Source organism: Gambusia affinis, linkage group LG06 (genome assembly GCF_019740435.1).
Source record: "Gambusia affinis linkage group LG06, SWU_Gaff_1.0, whole genome shotgun sequence".
Taxonomy (NCBI): domain Eukaryota; kingdom Metazoa; phylum Chordata; class Actinopteri; order Cyprinodontiformes; family Poeciliidae; genus Gambusia; species Gambusia affinis.
Genome location: NC_057873.1, coordinates 19585331 through 19611299, shown reverse-complemented (window position 1 = coordinate 19611299; position 25969 = coordinate 19585331). Strand labels below are relative to the sequence as shown.

Sequence of the window (25969 nt, the reverse complement as noted above, 5' to 3'; positions counted from 1 at the left end):
AAACATTTTTATTTCTGGGGTCCTGAAGTAAAACTAAATAAATATGACTTATTTCACTTTTAATCATCTACTAGCAATTTGACCCAAAAAAAGAGGCGGTATCTACAAATGATTATATCAAAAATGCAATAATAAGTAACCAGCTCATCTGGAAACAGCATTTCCAGCTGCAGCCTGTTCAAACAAACACTGTTGCAACACTGCTAGAAGTTCAGCCAGGAGGCCTTGGGGGGGAGAAAGAAAGAGGTGTCAGTATTTAAATCAGCTGCTAACTTTGCATTTCACTTACCATCTAAATTTAAAGGCATCGCTTCTTGTAAATACACAAACTGCACCTTTCTCTCCCGAAAACATCCCCAAAACCACCAAAAAGAAGCATGACATAAAATTAAACAAACATTAGGCCAACTATGTGTCTGTCAGACAACTGTTTTCCCTCACAGGGACACGACTGCTGCCAGCAAATCGCGTCCTTGCTCGTTGCTGAGTTTAACGGTGTCAGGGTTACTGAAGACAGAGAAGGGGGCCGGGGAGGGGTGATCATTGCTGGACGGTGACCCCGGTTGGCTATGAATGCGCTGAAAAGGTGGAGGAAGGCACGCTCTGAATAACAAGCACAACAGCTTGAGAGAGGTCACACCGGCTAATACGTTAGAGGCAGCTGAGGGCTCGGTGTCGAGTGTTGCAGTGTAGCTTGATCCGTGTTCATGCGGTACCAGAGCAGAGCATCGTCTCAACCGGACTCTGGTAACATCCTTCAGAATAATACACATATACATATACGTAAGGATATGGTTTGGGATTATTTTACGTAACGTAATCCCTCTACTCTGTGTACAGGTGTTCCTCAGGGACATGTGCTCAGCCTCCTGCTTTTCTACCTCCACATCAGACAGACCGATACACATGCAGCTGTTTTTTGTTTTTTTTTTATTAGATAAATGCTAAATTTGCCACCCAAATGGGAGATGACAGTAAACGTGATCTACAATTTATTCTAACTACATCAGTTGCTACAATCCCACTGCAGAATTATGACACAAATCCTACTTTTTCATGGCTGCCTGAACGGCCCAAATATGATCTTTACAGGGATCAGCACTGAAATTGGCGTCGGCCGATATTTTGGGGGCAGAAAGTGTTTGTAAAGACGGTATAATTCTTTTTCCACTCACTGCCCAATAATTTGTTCATTACGATGAAAAAAATAATTATCTACCTGCAAAAACATGCTGGCACCTTATAGGAAACGTAACATAAGGTGCTTTTATTTTGTTAGTAGTAGCAGCTTTTATCAAAGGCAACAAGGTCAACAAATTGGAACAAATTCCCAAAGACTAATCCTTTAAAATCTGAGTCCATTAAGCTCCAAACTGGAGGAATAAAGTTGTTTAATAACTGAGGGAAACAAGACCAAATAAGTGCTAACAGAGTCAAAGTGTTTGCATTTAAATGAAGGGACAGGATCTAATGTTGTTTCTAAAGAGATACCTGTGTCTCATTTTAGAGGCTCTGTGGATCAGAGCAAAGAGCCGTCAGGCGAACGCCGACCAGACGCCACACAATTAAACTGTTCGAGGCTGAGGAGGGGTTCTGGGAGATCAAGGAATGAAATCCATGAAACACGGATTTAACTTAGACACAATGTGACGAGAACATGTTTCCACTAACGAGTGAAGGCTCACAACAAACTCACTCATTCACAGCAATGGTTCCCTTGACTTTGGGACCATGGCTGCTGCCAGAGCGAAATTAACCAACCTGACAACCCTGACAGCAAAAACAGCCCACAAGGCCTCTCTGTATTTCTGTTTACAGAAATGCAATATACACTGTTCCAGATCCAGACTTCAACTTCAGAACCTGAACATTTGAGTACAAAGTGTTTGACCTGCAAATCCTCATCCACTAATGAGGATTTGTGATCTGTATGTTTGGTAAATAATGAAAAGCACCACTGAAGTTGGAGTCTGATTTGGTGGCATGGTAACCTGATCTAACTTTGATCAGCTCCGTTAAAAATATCTGACACTTACATTTCTCCAATCATTACTTGGCCTCGATCAGTAAATCTTAACAGCTTTAGACTGCTTTAAATGTAAAAACAAAATCACCTGTTATGTAAAGTGTAACGGGGTTAAAATAATAAAATATTCAAATTGAGCTTGTATTTCCATGTGGCTTCTCAAACCCAAACAAACGAACTGGTTAAAGACAAGTTTTATGTAAATCTATAAAAAGTATAAATTATTTTCCAAAAATGTACATTTCTATCTTTTAAAATAAAAAAAAATAAAAAAACTAGAATAAGTCACAATATCTGGAAACTTAAACACATATCCTCATTTCAGGCAAAACAAAAAATGATTAAAAGCCTTTTCTATCCTTTTCAGGCCTGTGTAGAAACCCAGAAGGTGGACAGACTGATTATTTTATAAGACAATATTAAAAATATATTTACAAAAATACCTAAATATTTATGACTGGTGAATGATTTCAACTTAATCACAAAGTTTTGGTATCGAAATAAGAAGCAGTACTGATCTCCCTCTCCATCACCTGTTGCTGTGCACTGTCAATCAGGTGGCTGAAAGAAGGAACACTCATGTCTTGCATTAAGGCAACGCTATTCTAAATATACAGTCAGCAAGTTACCAGTGGTATGTCATTACCAGAGCTGATAGCCTGACTAATTAACCAACTTGTAGGTCTACAAAGAACACAAATGAAAGACTAATATATGCAAACTTATTCTAAGTTTTGCTACAAGTTTTAATAATTATTTAAGCAGCAGTCAATGATTGTTGCTGTTATGATTATTAGATCGTGTCATGTCTAGAAAGTACTAAAAATGACAGATCTTTTTGCACTGAAGCATCGATGCCAAGGGTGTCAGTGATTCCTGGATTAACTGGGCTGCTCTTCCACTCACGAGAGCTTTAAGCTCTTTAGAGCCACTGAAAGTGACCCTCACCTTAATGTGTCCACAGTGCCACCCGCAGAGAGCCTGCTCCTGTTACAACTCCTCTCTGACACATGATTAGGCCACGAATCTGATTAAGGTCTCATGCAAACAAACACAAACTGCAGGGCCATTTGAAAGCAAGGAACATTTGTTCACAAACATAAATGAGAGATAACTAGATTGCATGATTAGAAAGACACGATGAGGGGAAATCCCAACTACTAAGAAGAAGAAAACTTCATAAATGAAAGTGCTGCCTTTTAATTTTAGTTTCCTTATGCTGAATCTGATGATCAGTGAGTGACAACTCATCATCCAGTCCTGAAACCCCTTTATGCGGCAGCAGCTGATCGGACCTTGTCACCCAGACAGAGCCAATTCAGTGTATTCTCCACACGTTGAACCACCGGCTGCAGTGTCTCCTGGAGCTCTGCAGCTTTTAAACTCCACCGTCTGACCTGACGGAGCTCAGATCAGCTACATCTGCCTCCAGCGGCAGCTCACAGTCCAGACAGCAACTTTCAACCTCCGCCGCACTCACCTTTTTTATGCAACCCTTGCTGTGTTTTCAGCGTAACCTTTCCTCCTCTCGCCGCACACCATGACTTCTGCAACAGCCAGCTTCCGCTTCCAGGTGTTGTGCCGTAAAGCGCGACTCTGTCGTCATCAGCACCCAGTACGGCAACGCTGAAGTCGGTGTCCGATTTGTTGTTTGGTTAAAGGGCCATTACGCTGATTTTAAAGCCTCTGGGCGACCTTCGGTTTAAAATCTAACACAAGTTTGCTTCCAATTGTTAACCACAAAAGGAACGCGTTTTCCCCCAAAAATGAAGTACTTAAGAATAAATTGCTGAAGTTGGTTTTTAATCATTTCATCCAGGTTTGACTTGTGTGAAACCTTCCATTTACAAAAAGGTTAATATGTCCTAAATGTGCAAAAAATATATTTGGTTTCTCAAATAGATGAATAGTTTGGGATATAAATAGTGGTTTAAGTCAATAGTGTCCAAACTTTTTCCCACACTGGCCAAAATCAAGATACTTGTGGATCACAATCAGAATTAAATACAAATATTAATAAATTTAATTTGCTTGTGGTCCTACTTTCTTTAAAATTAAAATGAAAGTGAAACATATGGTCAAGTTAAAAGCACTATTGGGCTTAAAAATTTGTGTAGTTTTAAATCAAAACTGAATAATTGGATGAATATTTGTAATGTGTCTTGTGAAAAATGACCATATGTAGTGTTCTTCAGAAGTTTATGCAGGTTCAAAAAACCTGTTACTAAAACTATTTTTAAAAGTGTCTTCATAAACCAACTACGGGTACTTGAGCTAATTTGACCCAAATCATGAAAAAGTTTTGTATTGCAAACTGGAACCACACTGAAATCATCCAAGGTCCCCAAAGCAGCACTTCAGAGATTTCTGTTCTAAACACAAAAAAATGCTATTTTAAAGAATTTTGAAACTGTGCGGAAAAAACAGAAAAGATTTGTAGTAAATCTTTCAAGTATAGCTAATCAAAGAGTTTCCAGAATCCTTAAAAACAGTGCAATAGTCCTTTAGTGGAGTGCCGAATCGTATACTAACTTCAGCCTCAACCTAATACTACATTATAAAATAACTATTTATAGTTCTGTTATCAATTAAAGTACATAAAAGTATTAGCGCATCATCAGTAATAACTACTTTACAAGAATCTTTTTAAATGTGCTTCTTGTTAGGAAAGTCTTTTTACGGCAACGGCGCTTTTTGCGACACAACGCCGGTCAGAGTGTTGCCGCTAGCCGCTGAGTGGCTCACCGGCGTCGCAGCAGAAAACCCGACTTTAAACCAAGTTATAACGACGGACCACGCCTGTCAATTAAACTGACCAACACACGGCCCCTGTAGCGCAAAACTCGGCGTGTGTCCGAGCCCTCTTTGCGTGTCTGTGGGCAGAGAGAGGCTCCAGTGAAGGTGACCTTCAGTCGGCTTCTCTGACACGCTGTTAGCGAACATGTGCGTCGGGGTGAACTGGCTTACACCGTCATGTGCTGCTCTATCGATTCAAGTCTGAACACAGATATCCGGCTTTTTTAGCGCACGTTTTCAGGTTCTCTGGTCTGAAAAGATTTGGACAGAGCAATAGCTAAAGCGCATGCTAGCTGGGAAAGCTAACTGTGCGGAGCTGGAGCTGCTGGAGTTAGCATGGTTTAATGTTAGTGTCAGACGAAAGTGCATGACAGTCACTGCAATAAACTGCAGTACAGCAGCGCAATTTTATGGACATTGATAGATTTTGTTACTGTCAAACAACTGGGTGTCAGACGCTTTGTATTTTGGACATAAGACACCAGAAACTAGTTATTTGGGTCAGGAGTTGTTATGAAAGCGCCCGAGCTAGCATAGCCTACGTCTGAAAGCAATATTAGATTACAGCACCTGCATTTAAATTAATTTAAAATAAAATCACGTTAGAACAAAGTCTAAAAAGCTTAAATAGGCAAGTCTAGGTGTCACCAAGAGCGTGGGATACTTCTCGTTCGGGATGAGTGGACAGCATATTTACCCTTTACTCTTATACTTTGAAGTGTGCAACGGAGTGAAGGCGCTTAAAAATCATAACGATGCACGCAAATGTGACTAAACACAGTCAGGGAGGCTTGCGCCGGTTCGGAGGACACAGTGTTGTCGCTGCATCCCTGATGACCTCAGCCGGTGTGCAGCAGGACTCACCACAGCCGCAGGACTCCTTCAGGCAGCCCTTACTGGTTCCAGTGCCCTCCTGGGCTCCGTCCAGTTGGAGATCCACCGGATTACAGTCAGGCACTGACGCCGGGATGTCATCTGTCTTGCTCACCATGGTAGGCAGTCAGTGTGTGGCTCCAGAAACTCCCCCCCCTCCGTGCAGCTTTCAGCTCTCAGCAGTGTTTCTGTGGTTTTAAGTCGAAAAGCAGAATCAGAACCGGTCCGCTTCTGAGGCTCACACCGGGTCCGGAGTCTACATGCGAAGGGTAGCAGCGGCTTACAAAAACAAGGCTACAGAGGAAGGACAGAGCTGTACATGGTGGTGGTGCTCAACACACGTGGTTTCCCTCCCCTCCTCTTGACCTCTTTGCCTTTGCGTAGACGATCTCCACCTACCGAGCGTGGCGCTACGGAAAGCCACATGCGACAAATGACCCCGAGCAGAGGCAAAAGTGGTGCAATGAAAGGAGTGTTGTGAAATGAAAAATCACGATGACAGAGGAGCTCTGTTATTCTTACACCAGATGAATGCTAATTATAATTAAGTCATCATGAAGAGGACTAATAATAAAAACATTTACAGAATCTAGTTAGTGTGTTATGACTGTACGCGTTTTGAAACTAAAAAACAGTAATTAAAATAAACATTTTACCGGAACTCAAATAATGTGGGTGAAGGCATCAAGTATTGTTTGGAACCACCGAGTTTCTGAGACATTATGAAGAAAATTAAGAAAATGATGCGATTTTTAAAAAAATCTTTTTTGTTTTTTCTGATATGCATGCTATTCATTTGTTTTCTATTCTTTTATTACTTATATTTGTTTACTTTGAGGATTAGGTTGTTTAATGTAAATCTTATGTCAGATGAATTGCTATCACTTGTTCTGTATTCCCAAAAAATCAATAAATAAAATGTAAAAAAAAAACAACTTACTGGAAAATGCTTAATAACACAGAAAGAAGTAATTGGATGTTAACTTAAGTAAATAAATATACACACCCCCTCAACAACAATAATAATTATGTCTATAAATGTTTTGTCTTATCCAGATCTTAACTTTTCTTTTCTAGTAATTTCTACATTTATTTGTCAGTAGTTAAATATATAAGAGGAATCTGCTTTAACTAAATTTATTATTCATTAGTTTAAAATTATACACCAGCATCCAAATAAATATGAAGTGATTTATACTCAAGGATTACGATCTCTTACCTTTTCTTAGGATGACAGTCCTGCACACAATCCTAGTATAACATTTCTAAACATTTGTCACCAGCAGGATGTAAAAACGTTCCTAATTGAAGAGTGAAAATTTGTCTAATAGTGTCTAAATCTTTTAAGAAATAATTTTATGCTAAGCTAAAACTAAATAGTTAAATGCACACGAAAAGACAACCATTTTCTTCCTCAATAATGATACGTCTAAATATGAAAAGACTGCAAAAATAACACAAAATTCTTCCTGTGAATTCATCAATACACTTGCAAAATTTCTTTTTAATTGCCTCAGATTAACTGTCAACGACAAAGTAATCGGCACACTCAGCAGTCCCCCATTTTATTCCATTTTTGGTACAGTTTCACTGTAGGTTGCCAGCACAGTATATGCGGTAATCAGTGTCTCATGCTCAGCCACAGGCCAAACCAGGACAAGAACCTTAAGGGACACCATCCCATGTCGAGTCCCACACAGCATTATTGCTAGAAATAAACAAGAAAACATGTCCAAGAAGTGGCTTGATGGAGGTAAATTAATACAGTCCAGAAAAATCTACTTTAGACCGAAACACTGAGAAAGTGTAGAGGCATTGCTGCTTAGAGTAAATCTTTCAAGAATTATGATTAAGATTTCTCTTAATATGTTGTAAAAAGTTGGAAATGATCAATCCAGGCTAGGATGAGTCACTGCACCTGGAATATTCAAAGAAAAATTCTAGGTTTGAAAGTGTGTTGAGATTAATTTGTGCAAAACTAGAAGACGTGGAAGAAAAATGTTGCAGTAAGGGAGTCTAACAGTCTAAAGTCCGCATATCCTATTTTCAGTCCAACAGCTGTCTTGGAAAAACAAAATAACAACCAGAGGATGGGTTAATATATTTAGCAAAATAATTCATTTTAACTAAGACAGTCCATAAAGAAACATAATAATATTCCTATTTGCTTAAGGAGTGGAAGCAAAAACACAAATCTATCAGACAAAATTACAAACCAAACTCAGGTTAGATTATTACAAAATATAAAGGTAATTCCTTTTTAGCTCATTTTAGAATATGTAATCTTAAATATAAATACAAATAATTAATCATCTATTAACATGTCGTATATGTGTGAAACGTAGTGCTAAACATTTAACTTGGAGATTAGGAAGGAAGCAAATCAGGACAGCAGCAAAGTCACGTTTGACGTTAATAATACAGAAAATTCAGAGCATAACACTGAGAATTACACACAGTAAAATTATATATATATATTTATAAATCCCAAACTGAAAAGAAATGTCTAGTTTCCACCCTGCCCTGCTTATTTCATCGTGCACAAATCCTCTGCTATAAGGCTGCAACTACAGAGAAGTAGCTACTTTTTAAAGATTACCTTCTTACAGTCAGTAGACAAAAAACAATCCCTAAAAGACATTTAAAAAAGTTGGAATTTAATTTATATTTTAGTGGCATAACACCAGAGGACACCACCTTCTCATGTCCAGACAGAGACGACTCCCGTCTTTCTGGATCTTTACTGTCCTCGTGAAGATTTTTGACAGTAAAGAGACACAAACGAGTAAACCAGCCTTTAAAACGTACAGACTCCTTAAAGACAAAGCTCTTTTGTTTGTTTGTTCTCCTGAGGTCAAAAGAAACTCCAACACAACAACAACAACAAATGAAGTCGCAGTTCAGCAGACAAACCACACCTGAGGAAGACTGGGTGCTGGTCACTTCGCCCCTTCGCCGTTTGGTTCAGCTAACGATTTAAAGTGGTTCTGTTCATGTCCACTGCAGCGCAGTTTGTTTATATGAATCCAATTAACAATGGAGTCGTATAAACAAAGGGTTCACAGACTTTTTTTTTTTTTGTTAGATTATTGGTCATAATTATAGGGTTGGGCTAACAGAAATCAGAACCACAGTCAATGGAAATTTGCTGTAATACAAAGAAGTACGCAACAAGATACCAAATGAAATAAAATGTAGCTTTGAATATTTTAACACTTTATTTGAAGTGTTACATGGCACTGTTATATACATGACATAAAACCTGTCATGAACATAAAGAAGTCTTTATGAATGTTTACAACTGTTGTCATGAAGTGTCATTCGGTAAATAATGACACTTTTTAAGGCAAAGTTGCACTAAAAGTTGCATTAAAAGTGTAATGGACTATTGATGGACTTTTTAATGACATTTTTAATGTAAAGTTCTATTAAAACTAGCATTGAAAGTTCATTAAAATAGTCAGCTTTGCATTAAAAGTGACATTATTCACCAAATGACAACATTCACAAACGTTCATGAAGACTCCTTGTTCATGACAGATGTTATGTCATGTATGACAGTGTCATGTCAGGCTTAAGCACACCCCTTCAAACAAAGTGTTATTTTTTTAGGATTTATCACTAGCAACACCTATTAAATTAAATAAATCTAGCTAAGGGCATTGGTACCATATGATTTTTAAAAGGACACCGAAATTGAAGGAGGTTGGGTTGAATTTTTCGAAGGGGTTTGCAAATAATCTTCACAAACTCCAAAAAAATGACACTAATGACATCAATATGCTTATATGTATCTTTAAAAAAAAAATAAAAAAAATTATCATATTTATAAAATATGTGATGCATAAAACTGTCTGACCGAATAAAGTGAGTAAGCTTATCGCGGTGGCCCTTGCCCCTTCGTGGGCGCCTCTGAGTTTGGGTTACCATGGCAACATGACGAAGGGGAAAGCTGACCCAAATCTCATGGTCCAACGAGTCACAGCTGAGTTGTTACCTGAATGTGGCCTTGTTCTGTAAAGTTTCAACCCAAAGAAAAACCCTGAAGATCAACAAGAGGCACTGAGGCACAAGTTCAGCTTTTAATCTTGACTACTGGAGTATTTTCCATAGCAAAAAAATAATTTTTATTAAAGATGGAAGAGTGACTTTTCTTATTTTAAATGTACATTTTTTTTGTGTGTGTGTGTGTTAATGTTTGCATAGATTGGAACTACATCTGATTCTTTTTGTTTTCTAAAGTTTTGTCTTCTTCAAAGGATCATTTTGTCTGTGGATGAAAAACTAGAAGGAAAACTCAAGAGACAATCAATTTACCTAAAGCAAGTCTAGCACGCTACAGACATGTTTCAAAAATAATATAGAGATATTGGAAATTCAGTGGTTTTTTACTTTTTTATCCGTCTTATGCTGGTACAAAAAAAAAAATACCTGAAACCGCAGTCCCCCCCCCCCCCCCCCCAGTGTCTGAGCCAAATTAATGACAGATTCCATGTTAGCATTTTACCAGCCCTTCGAACAACACCTGAGAAGTTTGAAGTGGTTATTTTAAAACTCAGATGAGTTTTTGTGTTGAGCGAAGTCTAGACATTTGAGAGGAGCAGCAGAAAGAGTCTCCAGACCAGCCTGTTGACAACTGTGTCACTGTAGTGACACAATCATAACAATTATGTAAAACATGAGCGGATTGTTTGGAGAAAAGTGAGACTTTCAGCTGTTTTCAGTCACTTCTGCTATGTTTTAGACAATTACTGTCGAGCTCATTATTTAAACAACTGTCTTTCTTCTTTAAGAAAAAATAGACATTAATCTCCACTTGAACGCCTGGAATTTTTACTATATGCATGCTTTTATCTTGGGTTGACATTGCATTACACAATACTACTTTTGAGTTTGTTGTGTATTTATTTTTTTACTTTGTACTTGTAAATTCAAGTTCAGGTATCCTGAGCTATAAGCCTGAAAAGAAAAAGTTGAAAAAGATATGATAGCCTATATGCCCTTTGCCTCTGAAATGAAATGTGCTGTTGCGAGAACATTTTTCAGCTTAAAACATTTTACTTCTGAACTATTTTTAAGTAAATGGTATTCAGGAAACAGATTTGTAAATCTGAAAGTGCAGTAGAGTCTGCTAAAAAAGGCCTCACAATTTCTAAAATAATTATAAACTGTCCTTTTTCACGTGCTATATTCTGCTCATTGTGATTAACACACACAACCGCTCTGCTCCCGCTCAGGTATTTTCAGCTGCGACTCAGTCGGAGGACACAAACACTTGGACACGCAGCCTGATTTATAGTCGGCCTTGGAAGCTCTCAGTGGACTGGGCCCAGGTCAAACTCACCGTCTTTACAAATCAAAGCTTTAAAATTAAGGCTCCACAGCACGCAGAGCGTCTAACAGCAGTGCAAACCTAAGTCGTGACACTCACTGACGTTTGCTATGCAAGTTATTTTAGGATTATATTAAAGATTATTAGAAAAGTATTAGCAGTAGGTGTAAGGTAATTAAATAGCTAAAACCAGTCTCGGTAATAATTCAGTCAAGGTGCAGAGCAAAAGTGAATAGTATTAACAGTCTGATGGAAGATAGCGCATAGCGATCGCACTGTAGGCACAAGCAGATCTGCTCAGACGCTAATCTGCGTTGGTCTGAGCAGCAGGGGGCGCTGCTGCTGTAGACATCAGTCTGGCTGCGTCATCGTGGACCTCCACTACTCCTTCCCCGCCTCCTTCCTCCTGGTCGTCCCTCTCCAGGCCCAGAGGCGGCTGTCTTTGTGCCACAGTGTGTCTGGAGCGCGCTCTGCGCCTGCGAGGCTGCAGGAAGAGCGCCGGGTCCGGCATGGCTGTGGGCTCCGCGGGGCCCAGCACTTTCTCTATGGGGACGCACTCCCGAGCGCGCTCCACTCTGGAAGACACCCGGATGTTCTTACGCTTGGGTTTGACCACAGGAGAGGACGGGGAGGCTCCAGCGAGGGGGGAGTTTTGCTCGGCTCCGAGCTGGACCCCCTGGCTGCTGGCTCTGGCCAGGAGTCCCTGCCTCTGCTGCATCCTCTGGTGGTGCAGCTTCTGCTTGGCGGCGTGCAGCTGGAAGGAGAGGTATGCTGCCGCCTCCGTTTGCTTCTGAAGCTCCGTGTTCAGGACGGTGGAGCAGTGGCTGCGCCGTTTTAGTTCCTCCAGGAAGTGACGCTCCTTTTCCTTGAGATTGGCTCTGAGGGCTCCCACTAGCGATCCTTTGTGACCCAGCTCCTTCCGGAGCTCTCCCAGAGTGTACTCCTGCTCGTCCAGACGCGTTTCCAGCTCCTTGCAGCGGGCCTCCAGCATCTCCTCTTCCTCCAGTAATTCTGTCACAGAAGCAGAGCAAATATGAATGTCTTATAATTGTTTAGTGCATTGATAGGGCCCTTTCACCCTTATACGCTCAGATAAAATCAAGCGCAGGACCGGGAAACTACTGTCTAGCCCTCATGGACAAGTGGCAAAGCAAAAGAAAGTGATGGAGGAAAAAAAATCCAGAAGAGGTTCTGTTTAAAGATAGCAACTGGTCATGTGTTAGATATAAATAACATGGGGTGCTCTGGTAAAATGACTCAGTATTAGCAGCCTGAGCTACATTCAAGAGTTTTAGGTCTAAACATATTCGTATGTTTGAATGATCCGGTCAAAACCTTAATACATTTGAGAACCTGTCTGTCAGGATTATGGGTTGTTTTTGGTCATTTGATATCTGTGCTATTCGTGTTTTGATTAGATCATCCTTGTTTCTGTCTTATTTTAGAGCAGTTCATTTTAGTCATTTCAGCTACTTCATAGTTATTTACTATGTCTTAAGTTTAGTTATTCTTTGTTGCAATTAGATTTGTGCTTCCCTTCTCCCTTGTTAGTGTTTACTTCTAGCTCCCCAGAGCTATTTCTCTCTCCCTCATCCTGCCTTCTGCTCTTCCCTCACAGCTGCACCTTGTTTTCCTATTAGTACCCACCTGTTACAGACAGTTGTTGCTGAAATCTGCTATACAAATAAACTTGGCTTGACCTAAAAGTGATGTCTGAGAGACATACTTGGATCTACTCAGTGGTCGGTCCACAATAGAAAGATCTTCTCTTGATGAGGTCTGTCTTGAGTAAACAGACGTTCCTCAAAGGGCAGTCTAATGATTCAACCAGTCGGCTTCTTTCAAACCGAAATGGTGATCCATAGAAAGCCGTATCTGTTGTGGGACGATGCACTCCATCTTCTGCACTAGAAGAACTTCAACATCTGTGCCGACCGTTGAACAGGAAGGGTTTTGGTGCTATTGCTCCATGTCTGATGCCACAGCTTCTGTCAGCTAAGGTGTTGTTATTGTGAACGTGACATTTAAAAAAAAAAAAATAATAATAATAATAATTTTAACTGAATCTCAGTTGGATTTAGATCGAGACTTTGAGTAGGCCATTCTAGCACTTAAATCTGGTTTGATTTAAGCCAATCCGTTGTAACTCAGGCAGTATTATTTAGGGTTGGAGGTCTCAAACGTTTTTATGTATTTAACTGCATTCAACTTCCCGTCAAATCTGAGCAGCTTCCTTGTTTCTGCTGAAAATAAAAATTTCCACAGCATAATGCTGCCACCACTGTATTTCACACTGCACCGGATGTGTTCACCTTGATGCTTGATTCCTCTCACACATATTCTGCATGTTGCAGGTAATGTCTAATCCTTCCTGTTGGAGACTTTCCCTCTAGTCAGAAACCAAACATAATGGAGAAATTATTAATTCATGACAGACTTGTATTTTGTTGTCCATCAACTTCTATTGTAGTCCCTCCACATGACAGGATGACTGGTCCACCTAATAAATATTGGGAATCACCAGTATATATGTATTATTCTCAACAGAAAGGCCCAAAGTAAAACTCATCTGCTGTCGGTTTCCTGCCAAAGTTAGATCTACCACGATGTGCTGCTTAACTTGTCTTTTTAGTTTCTGCGGAGAACCTTTGAGCCGTTTCAGTGCCAACAGGGAGAGCAGGTTCAGGCTAAAAATCCTGAGTCAGTGAAGTTCAGTGAATCTGCAGTGGATCATTGTCCTGCTGCCTAACCCAAAGCGGGCTTGAGTTTCCTCAAGCGTGCAATGCGAGGCGGAGGTGAAGTCAGACGTGTGTAGGTTGGTAGCGAATGAGCAACAACTTTTAACTTCCTACAAGTATTTATTCAGCTGAAGTAAAAAAACAAAACAAAAACAACTAAGTGCCAACTTTACTATAGGTTACTAGAGAGCACACAAAAATACACAGAAGAATAAAAGGATGACCTAATGGTTGCAGTAAGGCAAGTGGTGCCACCATGTGGTGATGCACTGCGTTGCAGCAGAAGGAACTTCTAAAGGCAACAGAGCAGCTCCACATCATCACACCTCCACCTCCCTGCTTGAATGTTGATAATATGTAGAATGCAAAACGTTTTGTTAGTTGTTTTTTTTTTGTCAGATTATTTTTGATGAATCATGCTCCAAAACAACGATGTCTGCACTTAAATAATTAAGTACGTTTGATGGGGACGTTTTCTTAACGATACATATGAATCAGCAGTAATCTGATGAGATTATTACAAATTAAAACTTCTCAAATTACAATGGCAAACATACAATCTTCTTCCTACTTATTTTTAAGCTAAATACAGTTTTATTACACTATGAACAGGGATGACTCAGACAATATCTTATTATTGTATTATTATTGTAAATATTTGTGAATATGTGGACGCATACATTTTTTGTTCCTTTTTTCAAGGGTACAATATGCATTTTTTTCTTCTAAATGAAATAAATGAAAACAATAAACTAAATTAGATACAAATGCATTTGCCCCCAGTTGAAGATTAGATCGTTTTTGCTACGACTTGATACCTAAATCCCTAGAAATTAGAGATGGCGTGCTTTCTTTTTTATCCTAGCTGTAGTTCTATCTGCCCATCTTTATCCTCCCATCCTCCACATCTGTCACAGACCGCGTCCTAAACTCCTCATCCCTCTCCTCTCCACCTCACGCTGCCTCTCTCCTCCCACTTCTTCCTCTCTCTCTTTTCCAGGCCTTACGTCTGAGTGAAGTCTGTAAGCAGACACTCCCACTGGGACCTCCACCAGAAACTGGAGCAGAAGGGGAATGGATCGATTTGTAAGGCCATGCTGTATTAATGGATTGGGGGATAACCTGCCCTGGAAAAAAAGGGATCTAATGGCTGAGTAATGCATCCAAGCCAAAACCCACTTCTTACTCCAAGCAGCCACACTCACTCGCCTTTTGACTCCTCTTTCTCCTCTCAGTGTCTAATTCCATGTGACAAAATGGAGCCTGTCTCTGCAGCCACAACTGGACATCAGCCATGATGTGTGTGTGTGTGTGTGTCTCATACTCTGGCAGAGCTGTTGCAAATTTTTTCACACAGCAAATCTGCACATATGACCAGTGGAATAAAACATTCATGGCCTGCGAATGCTTTGTCAGAGGTTTCTCTCTCTTAGGGATGCAGGGACGACAGGGATCAGTTCCCCTGAGGGACGGGAGGGGCGGTCAGCTGGAGATGCAAATGTTCGTCCGTCTTTGTGTCCTCAGAGCAAAGGGTAGAATAAAAATCCAAGAGGCAGCAAATGTTCACACTTTGCTCGTTACAGGAACAGCTTTTAGTGCGGTTTTTTTGTACATTTTGTGTGATAGAATAATGCAAAGTTGCGCATAGTTTTGAAATAATAATACTAAAAAAAGACTAAATGGGATCACGGAGATTTATTTCTCTCTTTATATGCTCAGAAATCTATATTTATGTGGTTTTAGGTTTCATCACTTCTCATTTGACTTGTCTCTAAACAACAACGACCTACGATCACTGAATATTCTGCTGTTTCACATCCCCATTGAGTTTCTGCTTCAAGCTCAAATTATTATACATAAATTCTAAGCAGGTGAAAAATGTCAACTCATCGTACTGATTTTGATCTTGGGTTGTTAAATGTAGCAAAATTGGTGCTGCCTTCTTTGCCAGATTTCCCTTTTAAAATATATTTCAATTTCAGTGGGACTTCCCAGGTTAAATGCAAGGCAAAAAAATAAAAATAAGGTTCTTAGCAACATGATCCTACCTATGCCATTTGGCACTTTCTGTTCAGGTGACTGAATATAAATATAAGCCACACTACAGACTTTTACTTGTACAAAGTAAGGCATTTGTTTACATCCTCATAATAAGTACTACTTTATTTGGATATGTCACAAAAAAAAAAAAAAAAAAATTAAAAATACAATAAAGTTTGTGATTTTAACCAGACAATGTGAAAAATTTAACCTGCACTAATAATTTTGAATAACAGAACAAGATAAGGTTGAGAAAGACGTATAAAACCAGTGGCACATACTTTCCATTTCAAACTTTCCATATTTTTCAGACTTGATCAGGAGTTTTCTGTCAGATTTGAGGGGAATATGTGCAGTTAAGTATTAAACATTTGCTTAGTTTGATTTTGTAATCTTTCTTATGAAACTACCACGGTTGAAACTTATTTATTATTCAGCAGTGTAGCAAAGTGAAACTTTGTTCAATTAGAATCTCAAACACATAAGACTGGAACTGAATTATCAAGAATAAAATGCAGATCCTCTAAATGACTGGGGCCAATGATGCAATCCTTTAATTAATTTATTTTTTTCTTTAAATAAAGATTTACATGCTTTGTTCGACTCCAAAACAAAGACTAACAATTAAAAAAAACAAAGAACTTTAGATCTAGTTCAAAAACATTAAAATCAGGCCAAACAAGCTGCGGAAAGCCCCTTTTTGTTCTTTAATAAGTGTGTGTCAGTAAGACAAACTGCAAGTCATCCGTGTGTTTGACAGTGAAGGAGCAACTGAAGTCATCATCAATGCAAAGGGTCCCTTTGTTTTTCATAGATTTGGGTTTCTGACTTTTAGATAGGAACCAACATTTTACCCAAACTCAGTTTTAACCTTTCTGTGCTTATCCAGAATATGGAAATTATTAAAAATAAACCCAGACTTTTCCAGATCTTTCAGAAAGTGCATACCTATCTGTGTCCTGCCTGGAGGGTTCGATTTCCTCTCACTCGTCAGCTCTGAAATGAGAAAAGAACAAAAACCTGCATCACAGAGACGAATCGTATTTTCTTTTATTTATTCTGCTTACACTCGCCATTGAACACATGTTAGCTACAGTTTATAGCACATCCTCAGAAAACTCATGAATAATTTACTCAAAACAAAATGTGAAATCATCAAAAACTGCATGGAATAGACTTGGTGGAGCCGTCCCAACATAATCTATTAAAAATGGTCTGTAGTGTTCCTTTACATGGATTACAGCGCCTCAGTGAAATCAATACATATTTAAATAAAAAACTGGTGGCTCAGGTTCAAGAGGAAACATAAAGAAACAGAAACCATCCACAAGCTCAGCATTTGGCTTTCTGCTCTGCAAACCATGCCGCATTTAACAAAACAGCTGACGATGCTGCACAGCCTGGTCCCTAAACAATCAAAGTCTCAACATAAACCTATATTTCATACAAGCCATAAAAAAGCAACAGGTAACAGGTTACTGAGACGGTTTGGATCATCACAAGGCAAGTTGTTTAGTGATGAAGAATCTTTTCTGTCCTCGTAATGCCTGTATAGAAACACCAGGGGTCGTGTTAAAGCACGACCCGCGGATTGAGGCTTTAGTCCTCGTGGCGGTGGTTGCAGGTTCGATTCCAGGCCTGGCGACATTTACTGCATGTCTTCCCCCTCTCTCATTACTCTCTTTCCTGTCAAGCTACTTTCAAATAAAGGCCACTAGAGCCAACAAAACCTTTAAAAAGAAAAAAGAAACACCAGGGGTCAGTTTGACCTTAAAGGGGAAGGCACACATAAACAGGAATGAGGGATTTTTGGTTTGATCGCCCCAGATCTGTGACCAGTTCATCTGAAACTATCAGGTCCTAATTTAATGCTGTGTTAGAAAATGTTGAGAGCCTGTAAAAAAAAATCCTAAAGGCTTAAGAGTAGAGGGAGACTAGTCTTCTCCTGTTTCTTTAAGATGCTTCATCTTTGACCCAAAAGGCCTTTTCAATTACGATATGGTTGGAAATGACAGACTTATAAATTATAGTCAAAACAATCAGAGTATTAGGGGCATTAAGGGCACCAATGGGGGCAATTTGGACACATTAGTAAGTAGACTCTATTCAGCTCAGAGTTTGGGTCACTGGCCCTTTAAGAAATCCCACAGTTCAGGTAAAGATCTACGTAAACTACAGGTAAAAAACACAGAATAAGACTCAATGTCAATGACCTAAAGCACAAATTAATATAGAATATTTTTTTAATTAGTTTCCTTTGCTGTAAGCATTTCTATTTTGAAGATGACTAATTTCTCATTTGATCCAGAAAGTAAAAAAAAAAAAGCTAGAGAATCAGTAGGTCAAAACTTAAAAAAAAAATAAAGATAAAAAAAATCTCTGATTGCTGGATCTTTAATATTTGTCAGCTATACAAGACAATTTTACTTTTATACTTTTTATCATACAGGTAATTCAAAGCCATTTGCAGAAAAAGGAGAGTAAAATGACACCAAATCAGGAAGTGCAAGAATAGAAAACTGTTAAAAAGACTTTTTTTTTTTACTAAGAAGTTGAAGGAAGTACAAATAATTGTTTCAGTTCTTCTTAGAGCAGGAGATTTACCAACGTTGATAAAAACGTGGAAATCATTCTCATCCTCTCAACCTTGAGCATGACGATGAGCCATATGGAAACGGATCCGGCCTGGGATAGTTCTCTGGGGCTTGTCGTTTCCCACATCACTGAAGCTCACCTGAATGCATCACGGTCTGTAAACAACCAGTTCATCGCTACGAAATCTCTTCATTTCCCATTTTATTAACTCAGGGGTGGAAACACCTTTTTATCACTGGGCACAAAACCAAAGTAGGATTATTATGATCATATTTACTATCATTTTTTTTCAGGCACCCGACTACTCTGTTTGCGTTGCTCATTTATTAGTTGCCAGTTGTCGGGCCAAAGACAGCTTGAAGCAAAAAGCCGTAGTAGGATGGCTGCTTGTGTCTGGCCCGTCAATCAGCCAGTCGGCGTCAGACATCTGCTCAGCCAGCGAATCTGTGGGGGGACAACGACTGGCTCATTTCATCCTCAGATATGTCTGAACGTACAGAAATATTCCTGTAAGAGGAAATATTTAAAAGAAGACATATTAAAAATGTCTATTTTCAGGCACAAACCTTCCAAACTGTTGAATTTCTTTACTAGATGATAAGGATAGGCCTTTCGCAATAAGCAATAATTCCATTAATCGCATGATAAATTCAAACAAACTCAATCCGTTCTCCCTTTTCTCTCCCTTTTCACCAAAACTGGATGACAAAAGTCTTCAGTTTGGTGCTTTGGTCTCAACGATCCCTTTTTTTGAGGGATAATTTTGTTCACAGAGACTTAATAACTCATTTTATTTGCTGTTTTTTAATTTTTATTTTAGATATTTAAAGAGTTCCAGTGTTCAACGCTTGTTAGAATTTACAGTTTATTGATCTTTCAGAGTGAGTTGGGGCATTATTATGCCCATGCCATTATATTACTTGAAAATTGTTACAAAAGAACAATATTATCGTTTATCGCAATAACTTCTGGGACAATTTATCGAGCAGACAACTTTATTATTGTGACAGGTCTGGATAAAAACTTATTTACTTTTGTAAATCATTGAATTTATTTCCCATTTCCCATCTCTTATCCTCATGTCACACTGTTTTTTTCCTCCACTCTGCAGCTGGCAAGAACAAAGAGAGACAGGTAGAATGAAGAGGGAACAGTAGCAACAGGGAAAGTGATGGAAATACTGTCAGAAAACTTTCCAGCAGCTGGTTTTATAGTAATAAAGGACAGCTGAAGAGCTTCAAAAGCACCAACTTCTTGTTATCCTCCTGCACCCTCAACACAAGGTATTTATGCAGCCAATTCATTAACAACATGCCGATATTGAGGAAGGACTGAAAACAGAGCATTCAGCACATTGCAACATCCAGTAATGCTTTGTAGGTCAGCCGTATCTCCAGCAGCCCAGAACTGAGCATTTAGAGGTTTTCTGTTTCATCGACTCTGCCTTGAATGCCGCAAAGATATCCTGAAGGACAAACCTACTGACACAGACAATAAACGTGCACTAAAGCAGGGGAGGGGGGAAAAAAGACCTAATTTAAAAAAAGTGAATTAGCTTGTGGCTGAAGGAGACAGCAGCAAAGAGGCATTTATGCTGATGAGAAAATTCAGGAAGCAATAAAAGGTCAGCAATAGAAAGACGCAGCTGATGATCGCAACAGGCTCGGCTCAACCTTGCAGCAACCTTCAAGGCGGCAGATTAGTGAACTGACTGAAAACACACATTTCATGTGCAGACGTTAGGAAACACCCCCTTCATAAAACCTATTGCATATGTAGGTGTTACTGCAAACACAAATGCTCCAAAACTGCGCAAGGAAGCATGTCTTATTACCCGACACAGCTTTCAATAAAAGCTGTGCGATCGTGGAGGTGGATGGGGAGATTTCAGCAAGAGAGGCCGACTAAACTGAAGGCTGAAATATATATTTTAATGCTGTGCTGTTGAGATGACTTCTTTAGCATTTCGCATTAAGAAGTCAGACCTCAGATTTGTTTTCTCTTGATGAACGTTCAGTTGTCCTGTTCTGAAAACCACGACACCTGGCTCGTTATGCTGTGATAACAGGTTCATTGTATAATTATGTAGAGAGTTTTGCCATGATAGCTGCTTTTTTTAAAAATCTCATTATACTGGGATACAAAGTATAACTCCAATGGTGCTCCTCTAATGGTGTGCAGTTCTTGAGCTTTCTAAACTGTCTCTATTAAGGATGCTCGCCTTTTTCTCTTGACGGTTCAAACACTTCACAAATTAGAGAAACTTGAGCATCAGCGAGCGCCCAAAACTGTAAATAGTCTCTCATGGCATCTGCAGTGGAAGATCTCTTGGAAGCAGAAAAAGGAGGAGAGAGCGAAGCAGTGGGTGGTGGGAGTGTTTCATTTTTTGGAGGCGTGTGATGTCACCGGTCCCGCTGCGCTGACCAGATTTGAGAGCGGCGGGCTGCAGAGTGATGAAGGGGGTCGTTTTCAGCACAGCTGGTCACCCTGCATGGCACCGAGCCATTCATCCATCTCTCTCACGTAAACACACCAACCCTTCCCCCCTCTGCTCTGCTCTGCCTGTGTCTGTGCACCACAATCCTTTTTTTTTTTTTTTTTTTATGGATTACCGGAGCTATGGGATTAATAAAAAAACAATTACCCCTATGTCTGCAGACATATTTTACTGCATGTCTGGCAATGTAAAAAAAAAAAAAAAAAGACAAGTGTGTTGCTTTTTTTTTTTTCATGGCGGGACAAAAAGCTGTGTTAGTTTCTAAAAGGGTTCAAACTGAGTTAGGTTTGATTAGAGGTATTGTGTGGAGACAAAAGCCAGAAGAATTATTTCAAGGAATGCCCAAAAATGAATAATATCTCCGTAAATCGAAGGATACGGGAGCATGTTTGCATAGAAGACGAATCCATTACTCTCCAAACAAGAAAGCTGTATGATGTCATCGTGTAGCCTCTGTCTCAGCGTGACTCATGGTGATGTGGTCACATCAGTCAAACAATGGCTGCTTTCTTCTACTAGAGTTAGAAGCTTAATGGATTATAATAAAATACCCAAATGAGTTGTTTTTAACAAAAAATAAATAAATGAAGGAGTCTATATTTACTGGTCAACTCCTGTCTTGGGGAGAAAGGATTAATAAATGGAGTCCTTCTTGATTAGTTAAGAGCTGTGGTCACTGACCAGAAAATACACAGGATGCTTAAAGAGGATTAACAAACGAAACCTTTGACCTGAGGGTGAGATCACAGGAAATTAAATACTGAAAAATATTTAGACATTTTCAAATACAAAAAGAAAGAAAAAAAAATAATCACTTCCTAAACATGTTTCTTAAATTATCTGAATAAACAATAAATCCAAAGTAATAAAATTGAATTCTTGACGCTATTTTGGCAACTAGATTCTCGTCACATTCGTGTCACTGGAATGTGAACTCTCTGAGACATCTACAGCATTCACACAGCAACCTTACAGCTGTTGTTTTGTCTGGGGAGTTCTTAGTGTAAACTGGAGCAACATTATAGTAAAGCCAAAAATTATTCACAGTTTAACGTGACCGTTCCCCTTAGAAGCATTATTAGCGTACTGAGGTGGCCCAGTCAAAGTCCAGACTTGGATCTAATCTGTGCTAAAGATTAGGGTGATGACAAGAAGGCCTTTCCAGGTCACCAAATACATCAGAATACCAGTATGAGACAGGAAAAATTTTGATAATTAAATAGTAAGAATGGTATAAATAATCTGCAACAAGCTACTTACGTTTTTTTGTAAAGCATGACGTTTTTAATTTTTTTTACTCCTTTTGCATAAACAATCGAACAAAAGAAAAACTTAGATTTTTCAAAAATATATCTACCACATAAAGACATGCATTGGAATTCAACCTTTATCTAATCCACTTTAATACAAATAAAATGGAATCCTTTCCAAATGTTGACATCTTTATGCCAGCAACACAGAAAGGGAAAACATCAGTTTGCAAAAGCAGCGTTCAGAATCAAACAGACATTCCTGGAGCGTCAGGGTTACACAGGCAGCTGCATGCTTCCCCTCACCTGAGCAGCGTTTCTGCAGGGAGAGGATCTCCAGGTGGAGGCCGTGGAGCAGAGTGAGGTGCTCCTGCCTGAGGAACACCACGCTCCTCTCCACGCTCTGGATCTGATGAGAGAGGCGGCTTTCCTCACCCATGGCTGCAGGAGTCTGCAGGGACAGAGGGAGAGCAAATAAGAGGCTGACTTTCTGAACGTACCACTCTGTGAAGCTCAACAGAAGAAAATCTGTTGGGGCGTGCTGTGGTGGCGTAGGGGATAGCGCAACCCACATTTGGAGGCCTTTAGTCCTCGACGCGGCCGTCACGGGTTTGATTCCCGGACCCGGCCGACATTTGCCGCATGTCTTCCTCCCTTCCTGTCAGCCTACTGTCATATAAGGGACACTGGAGCCCATAAAAGACTCCCTGGTGGGGAGAAAAAAAAGAAAAGAAAATCTGTTCAATCAAGGCCACACTGATCCTATAAATTAGGTAGTAATGACCAGGGGTGCTCCTAGGAGGCACTGACCTCACTTAACATGCAGGGTTTGTGTATTTTACATGAATTTAGGAAATTAAAGCCAAGGAGCTGCTTTAGCTGGAGGTTTGGGCACATTTAGGTTTAAAAAAGGCGTTTTGGAGTGCGAGGAAAAAGACACCTGGTTGTTTGATTCTTTGTCAACACAACCTACTTTGTTTTTGTTTTCTTTTTTTTCCTCCGAAGAGTTTTTGCGGCATTAGTGACTCGTATTTTTGAGACAGTAGGCAGACAGGAAAGAAGGGAAGACATGCGGCGAGTACTGGGGCCTCCAACCGTGGGATGTGCTAACCGCCTGCGCCACCACAGCACGCCCCGTTTTTTTTTTTTTTTAAAAATCTAGCAAGACTTGACCGATCACTAATCAAGCAGAATATTGTCTGAAAATTAGGCCAGAGTCCCATGGCAACTTTAAAGGAGCTGCAGCGATCAACAACGCTGTTGGGAAAATCAGTTGACAGAAAAAAAATCCAAGTCAACCACTCAACAAATCTGACCTTTAAGGAAAAGAAAACAATTGATGAAAGAAAACTATGAAAGATAAAGTGCAGTTTGTAATTTACTAAAAAAACAAAACAAAAAAAAAAAAAACATAGAGAGCTGTGGAAAATTGTTCTCTGGTCAGATGAGATCAAAGTTGAACTTTAAGCACATCACTCTACCGAATCTCGTTGGCGGCAGCATCATGCAGCGGGAACGCTTAATGAACAAAGTGTGAATGAAGCTGAGCTGGTAGAGACAAAGCCCAAAGCTTTCTACAAAGTATCGACTCAGGGGGCCGAATTAAATGGCTCAGCACCACAGAGACGTTTGTAAAGTTTCTTAGAAAGATGAGCTAATTTAGACCTTTTTTTTTAAATCTCATTTGAGCCAAAACTAATCTGACCCCATAAGTTCAACTCACATCTTGCTAAATGTTTGCATGCACTTGTTTCCTCTTAAAAAAAATGTATGACATATATGTATATATATATTATGTATAAATTTTTCCTACTTGACATTTTCACACAAACTTGTTGCTTATTAGATAAAAAAATCCCACTGAAGTTTGTGTTTAAGTAACATGACAAGATGTAAAGATGGTAAATTTATTTATTCATGCATTTTCCATTTTGACCTTCTTAGTCAATAGCCAATATTTTAAGTGTCTTTCATTCACTGATTGCCTTTACCAAAACACAACAACATCACACCAACACTTGAAATTCTGTTGTTTTAGTTTTGGTGCACCAAGGTGAGTGACCCCCATCCGGCCACCCGTTCAGAAACTTTCTAGAGGCGCCCCTGCTAATGAATCAAATTAGCAGAGGATGCAGGCAGCTCTCCAAGAAAGACTCTTGCTTACCTTCAAAGTGAGGCTAACCAGGTTGATTCAAGAGAAAATGACACAGACGCGTTATAAAACGTCCTGTGATCTGGGCATGCTGCTCTCAGGCGCTGCTCCAAATTCTGCGGGATGCGACATTCACCGAAACTCCTCTCATCTGAAGCGATAAAGCGCTTCCCAGCGGCATGTGACGCCGTTTATTTAGAGGAGAGAGAGGGGCTGCGCGGCCCCATCGGTCCTCCGACAAAGCCGCTCCTCCTTGCAACGTCCGCGCCGAGCCACGCCGGAAAGAGCATCGATCAAGGATGGGATGTAGGACAGCCTGGCGGTGCGCAGTCCATTGTTAATATTATTATGATTGTTTCCCAGGATGCCTCTGCTCCTTCTTCATCCGCGGAGTGGAGAACAGAGCCGCTGGATGGAAATGATGAAAACAAGCCACCGCGATCAGAGCATCGTACGACAGAGTGAGAGGGCCAGCTGATTGGAGGAGAGAGGACCTGACAGCTGCGCGTCAACACGCATCAGGATCAATATAGGAGGGCAGAAACAGGAAAGTTGTCCCTCAGAGAGCGCTAAACCCAGCAGTAAAACTTTTTAAGAGAGAGAAAGGATTTTTTTTTTTTTGTTTCCCACAAATAGAGCTGATATACGTGTCAATACTTTTTGGGTTTTTGTGTGTTCTTTTGGAAAGTATTTTTGCATAATAACTAGGTCGTTTTTTTTGTTTTTTGTTTTAATAGTAGTCGTGGTATTTGTGTCTTGCTCGGACCTAAATGAAGACGAACGTAGGCGATGGTGAGATTTTAATGGAATAGTAATTAAACAAAGACTTGCAAAAAGAAGAGGAAGAAAGAACGAGAATACTGGGAGCCAGAGCAGGAAGAAGCACAGACCAGTGAGGACCGAGAGGAAGAGAGGTGTCTAAATACTGGGAGAGTTTGGCTGGATGGACCGGCGCTGATTAATTAACAGGTTGCAGGTGTGAGGGGAGAGAGCGGAAGGTCGGCGGAGTAAAGGCATACAAGGAGGTGAGAAATCAAATCTAGAAGACAAAATTAAGCTAAACAAAAATAATATCAGTAAAATAACTAAGAACAGACTGAACTGTTCTTAGTTATTTTAAATTACTTTAGACCTTTATATTTAATGGTTTTCAGCTATAGTCAAATATGTTTTTATATCCACTATACGTCTAGGAGCATTTCTTGCTATAAAAATAATTATATTACTTAAGCTGAAATTTAAGAGGTGAAAAATTTGACGAAAGATTTTGTTGTTTGTCTTTAATTATGATTTTCATAATTTAAAAAAAATTGTATAACATGCACAAAATAAATGATACATCATCATAATTGGCGTTGCTGTCATTTTTTGACATTCCCCATAAAATACAGTAAATATATGTATGGGATGTGGGAGAATTTACATTTTTCTATTTCTGGTTTATTTTTCTTTTAGTGAGATTTTAATTAGTAAGTGTTGCCTTTAAGTAATCCAAAACTCTACATGCAAGCTTTTTATAGTGCAGATCAAAAGCTAATGATAATGTAACAAGGAACTGGAAAAATTTCCATTTAATAAGTAATATTTTCACCAGGGACTTCGGCTTCCTCTCATAGTCCAGAAATATCTAGACTAGATTGGTTTAATTTACACTCCAAGCCGCCGAGGAA

General features: G+C 39.5%; 2 protein-coding genes and 1 long non-coding RNA gene across 7 annotated transcripts in view; 1 reads left to right on the top strand and 2 right to left on the bottom strand.

Annotated features, from left to right (window-relative positions):
* LOC122833169 (lissencephaly-1 homolog) overlaps nt 1–6149 on the bottom strand; it is a 56953-nt gene extending 50804 nt beyond the window's left edge. Inside the window, exons 1-2 of one of the 5 annotated variants that reach the window (XM_044120522.1) lie at nt 5980–6148; nt 5687–5883 (exon numbers count right to left, since the gene is read on the bottom strand). In XM_044120522.1, coding sequence (XP_043976457.1) covers nt 5687–5813 — 127 coding nt within the window. In that variant the 5' untranslated portion in view covers nt 5814–5883; nt 5980–6148. Of the gene's footprint in view, nt 1–3506; nt 3672–5686 lie in introns of those variants that run through there. The other 4 variants (XM_044120523.1, XM_044120521.1, XM_044120524.1 and 1 more) reach the window with 4 other exon arrangements.
* Nucleotides 6150–7179: 1030 nt separating this feature from the next.
* ccdc92ba (coiled-coil domain containing 92Ba) lies at nt 7180–24992 on the bottom strand. Its single transcript, XM_044120519.1, has 4 exons — nt 24312–24992; nt 22454–22598; nt 16754–16801; nt 7180–12038 (listed from the first exon to the last, which is right to left on the bottom strand). Exons 2-4 carry the CDS (start codon nt 22584–22586, stop codon nt 11332–11334), a joined length of 888 nt encoding a protein of 295 aa, XP_043976454.1. The 5' UTR covers nt 22587–22598; nt 24312–24992; the 3' UTR covers nt 7180–11331.
* Nucleotides 11656–15170, top strand: LOC122833168. Its single transcript, XR_006370934.1, has 2 exons — nt 11656–11793; nt 14766–15170. It is a non-coding gene; the product is annotated as an uncharacterized LOC122833168 (long non-coding RNA).
* Nucleotides 24993–25969: the final 977 nt, after the last annotated feature.

What these genes read in the sequence shown, in the direction of transcription:
- ccdc92ba (XM_044120519.1), bottom strand. Translation starts at nt 22,586, where the DNA reads ATGGGTGAGGAAAGCCGCCTCTCTCATCAGATCCAGAGCGTGGAGAGG. An exon ending in CCTGCAGAAACGCTGCTCAG is followed by an intron (nt 16,802 to 22,453) that starts GTGAGGGGAAGC and finishes TTCTCATTTCAG; the next exon opens with AGCTGACGAGTGAGAGGAAA. An exon ending in TCCAGGCAGGACACAGATAG is followed by an intron (nt 12,039 to 16,753) that starts GTATGCACTTTC and finishes CTTCTGTGACAG; the next exon opens with AATTACTGGAGGAAGAGGAG.